The 12275-nt window shown below is 43.5% G+C and overlaps 1 protein-coding gene across 1 annotated transcript; it reads right to left on the bottom strand.

The window, feature by feature from the left end:
* Positions 1–502: 502 nt before the first annotated feature.
* Positions 503–7986, bottom strand: LOC140739027 (C-type lectin-like). The gene is made up of 5 exons (XM_073066999.1): positions 7842–7986; positions 6064–6215; positions 5536–5676; positions 2486–2597; positions 503–696 (listed from the first exon to the last, which is right to left on the bottom strand). The coding sequence occupies exons 1-5, from the start codon at positions 7894–7896 to the stop codon at positions 620–622; spliced, it is 537 nt and encodes a 178-aa protein (XP_072923100.1). The 5' UTR covers positions 7897–7986; the 3' UTR covers positions 503–619.
* Positions 7987–12275: the final 4289 nt, after the last annotated feature.

Below are 12275 nucleotides of genomic sequence, written 5' to 3'. Positions count from 1 at the left end.
GGGTTAGAGGGGTATAATGTTGAGTTATTCCCACTGTCTCTCTCATTTTCATTATCAGTTAGGTCAGGAGATTTGGACAAGGCTTGTGTTCTGTCAGATTTTTTGTATCTAGACATATGCCAAAGACCAAGAATTTTTTGCAAAATTGACAAACAGTTGGTTGAATTGATTTTTAAACAAACAATAGAGGTTTTCATGCAATTGTGTAAAGGTATTTATGGGCCCATTTCTTCTTCTGCAGCCTTGTTAGCATTATAAAATTACATTCACTGCAACTATTCCAGTCAATCCCCTCTGTGTCCGCCTCAGAACCTTCACTTCACTCCCACATGCAGTGATCTAGACCCAACACACCAAGTGCAGACAAAGTGAAAGTTAATTTTGCAAAATCTATGCCAAGTTCTCCTCAGTTCAGCACTGAGTGCAGAGGTGAGGAGGAAGCATAGGAAGGCTGCTGGAAACTTGACTCACACAGCAACAAGCACACAGCTCAGGATGCAATTCTCTTTATTATTGGCCTAGAAACTAAGTGAGTACAGACACCACATACACCGAGAGTGGCAACGAAGAAATCATGGCACTGGTACTGGAAAGGATGAGTGAATGGTTTGGGAGTCTTCTAAATACAGTGAAGTTTGTAGGCACAAATAAAACCACATTTGTTACCACAAGGATAATCATTCCACTCTGGAGAACCTTGAAGCAGAGAAAAGGAATCAAACATTAACCTGTTAGTCCACAAGTATAGTGCTGCAGTTGCTGAAAATCTGAAAATAATTCTGGAAATACTCAGTAGGTCAGACAGCATGTGGGGAGAGAAATGGGAAGGTCATTAATGGAAACTTAATCTCTGTTGCTCTCTCCACAGATGCTTCCTCATCTTCTGAGGATTTCCAGCATTTTCTCTTTTCTGTTTAATCTAAATGTTTCCTCTTCTTGAGTCACTGTCAGTGAGCCATGGATATTTCCTGACCTTGATCCATGAGCTTGCATTGCAAATAAAGGGAGACACTTCCTGTTGTGGTCCATGTGCAGTCAGAGTGTGTGTTGCTGAAACCTGACATCTCACTAAATTCACTGAGGACTTGGACTGGTCCAGACTGAAGTGGCTGGAACTCCCTGTGTGAGCTGGACAACTCTGCCCCATCACAGATAAACTAAGCCCTCACCATTTCATGACCTGCCAGTGGGAGCAGAATGAGGAATATCTGGAACAAAGAAGATGAACGTAATATTCCTAGTTTCAATTTCACTGTGAAAAGTTTTATTTTTCCTTTATGTTATGAGGAAACCAGAGGCTCCATGAGCCATTCCTCATCAGGGGATCAGAGGTGGAGATGTTTATATTCCTTGGTGTTATCTTTTCAAAGAATCTGTCCTGCAGGCCAGCAGATAAATGTCATTACAAAGAAGGCCTGGCAGCACCTTCGCTTTCTTAGAAGTTTGTGACCATTCTGCATCTCATCTAAAAATCTGAAAAACTTCAATATATGCATGATAGAAAGTATACTGATTGGTTGCATCACAGCCTGGAATGAAAACACCAGTGCCCTTGAACGAAAAAGCCAACAAAGGGTAGTGGATATAGCCCAGTCGATCACACAAAATGCTCTCTCCACCACTGAGCACATCTACAAGGAGTGCTTCTGCCGGAAAACAGCTTCTATTATAAAGGACCCCCACTTGCTCTCTTCTTGCTGCTGCCATCAGGGAAAAGATACTGGAGCCTTGGGTCTCCCATCATCAGGAACAGTTATTACTCCTCAACCATCAAGCTCCTGAACCAGAGTGGATAACTTCACTCACCCCAGCACTGAACTGATACCACAACCCATAAAATCACTTTCAACGATGCTACAACTCGTGTTCCAATATTATTTATTACTAATTTACCTCCTATTATTTGGTTTTGTTTCTTTTGTATTTACACAATTCATTGTCTCTTGCATGTTGGTCCTTGGCCTGTCTTTGTGGGTAGTTTTCATTGATGCTATTGGCTTTATTTGTATTTACAGTGAATGCCCAAGCAAATGAATCTCAGGGTAGTTTATCGTAACATATATGTACTTTGATATTAAATTTACTTTGAACTTTTTACTTTGAGTTTCTTTATCTGCAGCGACACAAACCTGATATTACATCCCTTGTACATGCTCCACCTCTATGCTCACACTGAGTTGAACCTAAGTGTTTCAATGTGAAATATTAACTCTATTGTTTTCTCTATAGATGCTGCCTGACCTGCAGAGTGTTTGTGAAATTGATGGTTTTATCTCAGATTCCCAGAATCGTTTGTTTTTTTTTAAATTTCATACACTGTCTGTTCCTCTGACCCCTGCATTACATCCCATTTATCCTCCTCTAACTGCTGGGCAATGGGCCCAGTTCTGCTGAGCATGGGGTCGGTTCATTCCACAAGCCTCTTCAATACTGTGTCTGAAATGGACTTCAAAGAAAATAACATTTCTCTCACTGTTACACTTACCTGAATAATGAATGTGCACACAGTCTTCATTGTGTCCACCATCATTAGGTTCACCCTGAGACCAGTTTCGGTAACTGTACGAAGATCCATCACTCCATGTGTAAATCCCTTCCTGTGGGATATAAATCAGTGATTATTTCTGTGGGAGTGCGGAGTAACCTGTCACTTAATGGTACAGGAGGAGCTGGACCCGAGTCAGAGTGAGACCAGATTACGAGCAGACAGGACAACCAGGGCAGTGAATTAGATTTTAAATGACGGACTGTCAGGGTGGGGAAATCTCATGGAAGTATCAGAATCCTTGGAACAAAAGAAACAGGATCTGAGTGTAAACGTCAAGGAAAAGGAATAATGACAACTTGGGACAATGAGTCATTGAGTACAAATACACAGACTGATCTCATAAACACCAGAGGGACAAATGACAGAAGAACTTAAAATGACTGCACATGAATGGACACAGACTACAAAACCAAATGGAAGTTGGAGATGGAATTTTAACAGGGAGCTGAGAGACAATATATTCACACAAAAGTTAGAGATATGAGGAACTAGCTGCCAGAGGAAGTAGTTGAGGAAGGTACAATAGTGTCTTTTAAGAAGAACTTGATCAGATACAGGCATGGATGGAACTTAGAGGAAATTGGGACCAGCTCGGTGGGCACCATGGTTGATATGGACCTGTTGTGCTGAAGAGCCTGAATCCTCGCAGTATTGTTTGCTAATCCCATAACTCTGTAATCCTGGTCTGACCAGACCAGACCTGTACTGTGAACTGTTCCATTTCACTGTTACATAAAGGACGGAGAGGCATTGGAGCAGTGAACTCATCACAAAACACGGAGGCCAGGACGATCCAACAGACTGAGGCTTTTTCTCCACAAGAGAGAAGATTGAGGGGTGAGCAGCCTTGGGCCATCTTCACTATGAAGGATTTATTGGGTGGAAGTGAAGAAGATATTTTCTCTTGTGTGTGAAACCAGGTTTACTGGTGATAAATGCAAAATATTCACCAATAAATCAACGAGAGAACAGATGAAAATCTTCTTGACTTGGGTTTGGTGGGCAGGTGGAACTCTGGACCACAAGTTATCAAAGCAGAGAGCACAGGTGCATTTAAAAGAGGGGCAGATAGAGAAAGGAACAGATGGAAGTGTTGATGGGTTTGGATGAAGGGAGGCCGAGGTTCCTGAGGAGCAGCAACATTACCACAGATCCCGTGGGCCAAGTGCTCTGTTTCTGTACTCCACGTGCAGGGGACACCCTCATTCCACAAACACTACAGATATCAGAATACACAGCAGTGTAAAATTCCCAGGTTCAGGAATTAAAACAGTTACCGAAGTTCCAGCTCTAGAGGTTCTGGATTCTGTCCCCATTGTGTGAGGTCATGGAATGGGAAGGGTTTAGTTTACTTCTGATGTGACAGGCATGTTGCCCAGTTCACACAGGGAGTTCCAGCCCAGAGTGAGCCCAACCACTTCAGTCTGGAACAGTGAACATAGTGAGGTGTCAGGTTTCAGCAACACACAATCTGACTACACATGGACCACAACAGGAAATGACTTCCTTTAGTTACAAAGCAAATTCACAGATCATAGTCAGTGAAAATTCATGGCTCACAGCCACGAACTCAAAATGGTGACATGTTTAGACTGAACAGAAACTGCTGGACTACTCAGGTTTAGTTAGCCAAGTATTTTATAACTTTGATAATTAGTTTTTCATTGAATTATGATTACAAGTTTCCCGTTGATTTAATGTTAAAGGATTCCTTGCATTCTTAGTTATTCTTTTGGTGTAACGCGATTCATGTAATTTATTTCAATTTTATATTCCCACAATCTCTGAATTCTCAAGTTCCATATTCAGTGGATAGAGCCATTGCTCTGCACACCTACCTTGCCCATTTTGAGAACAAAGATGCATTAGCTACAGGGAAAGGATTTACCAAAACCTGAACACAGAAAGAATCAGACAGAATGAAGGGAAATCTGGGAGATGGGTTAATCAGAGATCATACCATCACAGTAGAAGAACAGGGAAAATAACACAGCAGATACATCAGTGGGAAGATTCGGGTTCTCACCCAGTACCCAGCACAACAGCACAATCTGTCCATATATTGTATTTTCATATGCAGAGCATATGGCACAGATTCCATCAGCCGTCTGCCTGGGAAACATCCTCACTCTAAAATAAGTTTTTAACATATAGAACAGTGAATCTCAGAATCACCCATTGCAGTACCTACAGAGCCACAAGTACAATTAACATTTGGATGTAAGAACCAGATGGTTGTGTCTGGGGTGGCCAAGAGGTTCCTGTGAATTATGGAGATTCACTTGAGTTGGTGTAGAGTAATGCTCTGATTTGTGGAGAAAAGCAGAGGCTGTAGAGACAAGAGAGTCACTAATCAATCCAGCAGATACCTGGTGAGAGACCCTTATCCCCAGTATGTTTAAGATGTGACTCACAGGGATTGTTTAAAGACATTTAAGGAACAACAGAGACACTCATGATGGAGAAAGGAAAGTCACACTGATCATGTCAGATGAAGGAGGAAGAGTGTGGCGTCTCATGTGGAGATAAACAGGGACATAAACATGTGGGAGTTTGTTTGTACACAGGACATAGTGACACTGGTCAGATCAACATTTATTGTCCTTCCCTGATCATCCTCTGACCATTTCAGAGGGCAGGTAAGAGTCACACATTGATGGATCTCTGGAGTCACAGTGAGGCCAGACTGGGGAAGGATGGCAGATTCCTCAACCTGAAGAACAACAGTGAACCAGATCAGTTTTTACAAGTCTGGTAGTTCCATTGTCACTATTTCTCACAGTAATGTTTTACTCTGGATTTATTGCATTTTATTTACTTGGATCCAAATTCCCTGGATGCTGGGATGGGATTCAAACTCGTGTCCCTGGATCATTAGGGTACAGACAGTAACTTGACCACTACACTGTCACATCCCTGTTACTCTGCAGGATGTCCTGTGTAATTCTGTCTGTGGTGGCAATGTAACACGTCATCATTAACTTTACCTCTGATCTGTCATTCAGTCCAATCCATGCCAATGGCTTGTTTTCATCCACAGCACTGACCACGTCTGACATGAAGCTGTTATGGATGCTTGAGTTCATGGATGCTAGATGTCCAGAATATGGGAGCTGATTACAGAAATCCTTTAAAGCAAAGAAATAATTTTTCTGATGCTGAGAGCCACCATTATTCATTCTCCTAGACATCCCTCTGTAAACCATCGAACTTGATGGTGGAAATTCAACAACTTTGTTCACATGAAACAAAGTTCTTTGTCTTCAATCTCGTTGTTGTCAAACACACTCTGTGTTAATTTCTGGATGTAGGGTTTTCCCTAACATCCAAATATTTCACCCATTAACCATCTGATAGAAACCTGAGCCCTCGGCTGCAGTGAAACACTCCCTGGAACACAGGGACTCATCACAGACAACTCAACTAGAGGCTGTGTTGTGAGTTCATGGGAATGAACCAGAAGAGACCAATATTCACCAGGACTCCCAGAGAAATCACTGATTTCAGGGACTTACCTCAGCTGCCATCCATGTCTTTTTGTCACTGAAAAACTGGTAACAGGAGTTCAAAAGAGAAAAATGAAACCAGTTTTCATCACAGGGTCCACTAGATAGTTGAAAGTTTTTGTCCCGCTGAGTACTCTTCTGAACCAAAGAATTGCTTGTCCCTTTCAGTCAAAGAGAATTAGAATTTAAACCAACTACAATAACCAAAGTACCAGTTACAAACAGTCACAGATTTTGCTGTTTCACACCAGACCTTGATGGACACACAGAAGGTCAGGGTTCAAGGGGAGGAAAGAGCACCAGCTGTATCTGTGGCCCTGCTAGCGTTTCATACAAACCTAATGTGATCTGCCTCAGTCCCCATCTTGTAAAAGGGGGAAAGGGAGAGATGGAGGAACTGCAGGCTGATCAGCATACATAAGGAGTGGACAATGTGTTGGGAAATGATCTGAGTGATGGCTCAACTCGTCATTTAGAGCGGTGCTGTTAATCAAGGTCAGTCACACACAGATGCGAAAGAAAGGTTCTATTTGACTAACGAATGAACAGGCAGTGTCCATGTGCTGTGCTGATTACTGCATTCCAACTGGATCTTCAGAAACATTGTCCAAAGTCCACAAGGCTTTACATTCAGGATAATGAAAACCATGGGATCCAACAGAGTGAGATGTTGGATTATAAAGCAAAATACTGCAGATGCAGGAAACCAAAAATAAAATCAAAAACTGCTGGAGCTCAAAGGTGATACAGAGAGAGGGCAAAGAGGGAGATCAGTCAGTTTGTGGGCGGTGCAGGAGGGAAGACAGCTCAAGGCACTGGATTGGTTTTATTGACGGAGCAGCTCACTGAGGCCATGTGTCCAGGGAAGATGTGTGGAGATCTGAGACATGCAGTATAAAGGCAGCCTCAGGACTGCTGACAATTGTGCGTGGGTCTGTTTGTGAGGGTGTCATACTGTGGAGAGGTGCTTGGAGCTGGGTGACACAGGCTGCATCTCTCTCCTCACCTCTTGTTTACAAAGGTGAAATTTTGTAGAAGTTACAGAGCTGAAACAGCCTTGTGGGCACAACTCCTTCCTGTGGCTCCTTACACTCCCCCTGCTCTTTACCTTATCTCACCCTGTAATCCCTGGTTGACCGGCTCACTGGCTGCAGTAAATGACCCCCAGTGTGGGAGGGTGCAGGGAAGTCAGAGTGGTCAGAGAGAGGATAGACTGTAGAGAGACTGGAGGCTTTGTGGCCGTTTGTGGATGATATGAGGATAGAAAGAGCAGGGAGTGTTGAGCAAGCATGGTGTCTAGACTCAGACAAGTTAGGAGAATGGATAAAGAAGCGGTAGATGGAATACAGTGTAGTCACAGTGTATACTCATGCACTTTAGAAGGAATGAAGGCGTAGATGAATTGGAGGTGCAAATGGACGAGAGTCCTCATGCAGTATTCCCTTGAACAATAACTTGTAGGTTGAGTCTATGGTAAGAAAGGAAATTGAATGTTAACATTTATTCTGAGAGGACTAGAATAAAAACCAAGGATGTAAGTTTGGGGCTTTATAAGGCATTATTCGGATTGCACTTCGCGTATTGTGAGCAACTCTGGCTCCATGTCTTAGAAAGGAGGGCTCTATTTCACACTGCAATTCAATATCTCTAAGACAGTGTCAGACAAAAGACATTCCCTGCTGCAGCCATCCACAAATTCCCAGATTCTGTCATCCATCACAGAGCCATACACACATTCTACTCAGTTATTTATATCTGAAAACAATCATAGCATCACCCGAGCCTACCTTCACCATCACTGTTGGCCAAAGTGCTTAGCAACAGAAACAGCAGCAGCATCATCTCCACAGTGGAGTTCCGTTCCTCCGGCTCGAAGCACGAAAGGTTCAAAATCAGAGTGAAAATTCCAAAGGGATTCTGCTGTCGTCCCTCCTCTCTCTCTCACTGAGCTGTCCAAAGAGGTGTTCCTGATATATATACACATACGTGTATAAACCCCAGACTGTGGAGACATTGGCAACGTGGAAATTTGACTTCATTAGCCAGACCAATATCTATGCAAAACATTTGCTTTGAGGTGCAACAGATACATACAGCAAAATGAGATGAAATGCAACTCATTAATTAAAAGGATTATTACAGCATCCCCTGGACTGGAGCGGAAACCAGGGCAACACTTTATGAGCTCTTTGTCAGACAAGACATCGTGAGGTGTAACTGGTCACTGAGAAATGCTTCATAACCTATTGGCCAGACTGTGGGGAATTTATAATACCGGGATCAATGAATATTATCAATGAGAATATTGTGATGACCTTGTTACTGGGATGGAGATCCCAACTCCATTTCTGTGACCCACAACTTCCAGGTCTATGAGTTGCTGCTCTTCCTCCAGTCTCTGTGTTTGATCGGACTGGTTCGGCAACAGGAAGCACACAATGATCTCCAAATAATCTCCTGGTGTGTATTGCAAGGCAGTGGGATTGAGCAGGAATCCACAAACCTGGAGCACTGTGTCTTTCCCAAATTCTCCACACACATTCCTTCACCGAGGTCCTTGTGAGAAAGATCCAGGAAATGAAGTTTAACATGTGAGCAGCATTTGATGGCTCTGGGCCTGTGCTGATGAGAGTTTAGAAGTATGAGGTGGGAATCTAATTGAATCCTACTGAATATTAAAGGCCTACATAGAGTGGTTGTGGTGAGGATGCTTCTAATAGTGGGGGACTCAAGAACGAGGGCACAATAGAAGGACATCCCTTTAAAACAGAAATGAGGTAAAATTTGTTTAGTTTTTGAGTGATGAATTTATGGAATTCATTGCTACTGATAGCTGTGCAGACCAATCATTAGGGTATATTTAAAGGGGAGGATGATAGGTCCTTAAGTAGACCATAGACTATAAGACATAAGAGCAGAAATAGACCATCTGCCCATTAAGTGTGATCTGCCATTCAATCATGGCTGATCCTGTTTTTCCTCCACGTCAACCCCAGTTCCTGGCCTTCTCCCTGTAACCTTTAATGTCCAATCAAGAACTTTTCAATCTCTGCCTTAAGTATATCCAACGACCTGGCCTCCACAGCTGCATGTGGCAACAAATTCCATAAATTCTCCAACCTTTCGCTAAAGAAATTTCTCTACATCTCTGTTTTGAAGGGGCTTTATCCTGAGGCTGTGCCCTCTTGTCCTAGACTCTCCCAACATGGGAAACATCCTTTCAACATTCGAAAGGTTACAATGAGATTCCCCTCATCCTTCTGAATTCCAGCGAGTACAGACCCAGAGCCATCAAACGTTCCTTGTATGATAACCCTTTCATTCCTGAAATCATCCTGTGAACCTCCTCTGGATCCTCTCCAATGCCAGCACATGTTTTCTAAGATGAGGGGCCAAAAACTGTTCACAATACTCAAGGTGAAGCCTCAACAGTCCCTCTGCATCTCAGAATCCTGGATTTTCTCCCCGTTTTGAAAATAGTCCATACGGTTTTCCGGTGATGTCATCGTCAAGAATTGGCAGCTTAAGTCACTAGCTCCTCCGGAAAAATGCGTATTTTGCCCCATTATCCCATCAAATATAATATTTTTCAAAAAATATTTGAACTGAAAAGAGGCGCAAGAATGGAAATTAAAAAAGCGACACTGCGGAGCCTGCGTCCAAGAGGAGTGCAGTGATCGGCTCTCCTACCCGACCGCGTGCTAGCGAGGCGGACGCTGGGCCTCGTTCAGATGAAGCGGTGAATATCTTCGAAATCCTGAAAGAGATAAGGGAGTTCCGGAAAGAAATAGAGCAGCAGCTCCGTGATATTAAGTCAGAGCTCGCCAGTGTTAATCAAAAAATAGCGGTGGCAGAGACTCAAATTGAGAAGGTAGAAGATCGCGTTCAAAACGTGGAATGGATACTGAGTAAGACAATAAAAATATTACATCACCAAGAAGGCAAACTGCTTGACCTGGAGGGAAGATCACGGCAGAAAAATATCAGAATCTACAATGTTCCCAAAGGAGCGGAGGGCTCATCTATGATGGAGTTTGTTGGAAAATTACTGCAGGGACACGCTGGAGCTTCCCCCCCGGCTATGGAGCTGGAAGTCGAAAGAGCCCACTGTGTGTTAGTTCTGAAACCTACCCAGGATAGAAGGCCACGCTCAATAATAATTAAATTCCTTCGGTACAGCACCAAGGCGGAGATTCTACGAAGGGCCTGGGGTAAGAAGAGAGTGTCTTTAGAGGATAAATTAATATATTTTGACCAAGATTACCCCCCCCCCGCGGTCCTCCAGAAACGCAAAGAATACTCTGAAGTAAAGCGAGTACTAAAGCAAAATAAGATTAGATTTCAAACTCCGTACCCTGCTAAACTTTGAGTGTTTTATGACAACGGGACGTGGTTGTACCAGACAGTGGAACAGGCGACTACAGACATAAAGGCCAGAGGGTTGCCCGTCAGCATGACCAAAACGAGGAAAACCTTGGCTGAGGGATTATCCCGCTCCGCTTGGGAGATAGTGCGAGAATCGAGAAGGCAGAAGATGGGAGGAGGCCAAGAGAAATATATCAGGAAGAGACTAGGAGTTTCCCAAAGACAGTCCTCACCCCCTTCAGAAGATCCATAAGGTTTGGCTAACTTTAAAAATGTTGAGAAGCTAAACAGAAGCAAAAGTACACAGTGATATACCTATCTTGAGAAATACTTATTATAATGTGGATTTTATATTACTTAGTTGTATTCTTTATTCGCTCACTTACTCCTTTTTCCCCAGCAAAATGAGAATATATATATGTGTGTAATGTGTGTATATATGTGTGTGTGTGTGTGTGTGTGCGTGTGTGTGCGTGTGTGTGCGTGCGTGTGTGTGCGTGTGTGTGCGTGTGTGTGAAGCCGTCCACTAGTCGATGATCCGTCCAGCAGTCGGCACCACACATGGCCTTTGTCACTCTCATGTCTTGCCAGTCCCTCTTTCTGGTGATGACATAGTCAATCAGATGCCAGTGCCTAGAGCGTGGATGCATCCAAGATGTCTTGTTACGGGTAGGGAGGCGGAATAGGGTGTTGGTGATGACAAGGTCATGCGTAGCGCATGTCTTGAGGAGCAGCAGGCCATTGCTGTTACACTTGCCAATACCATATCTCCCAAGAATCCCTTCCCAGGTCTGGTAATCTGTCCCCACTCTGGCGTTAAAGTCCCCGAGGACAATAAGCTTCTCTGATTGTGGGACTGCTGCAATGAGGGCGTCAAGTTCTTCATAGAACTTATCTTTGATGTCATCTGGGTTGGTCATTGTTGGGGCATATGCGCTGATCAGCGTTGCACCCCTCTTATTGCCAAGTGGGAGCCAAAGCCTTGTGCAGGAAGGCACAGAGTCGAATGTACTTCCTTAGAAGGTTGGCGTCATTCAATGTTTGTAGTGAGATGCTGAAGATGTTCTATAGGTCAGTTGTGGAGAGCGCCCTCTTCTTTGTGGTGGCGTGTTGGGGAGGCAGCATTAAGAAGAGGGACGCCTCACGTCTTAATAAGCTGGTAAGGAAGGCGGGCTCTGTCGTGGGCACAGAACTGGAGAGTATGACATCGGTAGCAGAGCGAAGGGCACTGAGTAGGCTACGGTCAATCATGGAAAACCCTGAACATCCACTGCATAGCACCATCCAGAGACAGAGAAGCAGCTTCAGCGGCAGGTTGCTATCGATGCAATGCTCCTCAGACAGGATGAAGAGATCATTACTCCCCAATGCCATTCGGCTTTACAATTCAACCGCCAGGGGGAAGATATGTTAAAGTGCCGGGGTTATGACTGAGCTTAAGTTACCATTCAATGTATTTTAGTAAACTATTTAAGAACTTTTTAAAAGCTATTTATTAATGCTTTTTTTGAGAGGGTGATTTTAGATGCATATCATATTTATACTGAGTTAAGTATTGTATGTAATTGTTTTTTTGATACAATAAGTGTATGGGACATTGGAAAAATGTTGAATTTCCCCATGGGGATGAATAAAGTATCTATCTATCTATCTATCTATCTATCTATCTAAAGCGTCATTAGGTGATCGTTGATGCCCTCTGGATGACCACAGGATGACCACACCAGCATTGAAATGCTGTGGATGGCTTTCAGAGATGCAGTCTACTCTACCGCTCTTGAACACCTCGGACCAGCAATGCGTAGACATCAAGACTGGTTCGATGAGAACAACGAGGAGATACAGGCACTGTTGTC

This window comes from Hemitrygon akajei, chromosome 14, assembly GCF_048418815.1.
Source record: "Hemitrygon akajei chromosome 14, sHemAka1.3, whole genome shotgun sequence".
NCBI lineage: Eukaryota > Metazoa > Chordata > Chondrichthyes > Myliobatiformes > Dasyatidae > Hemitrygon > Hemitrygon akajei.
This window is presented reverse-complemented; position numbering and strand designations above follow the sequence as displayed.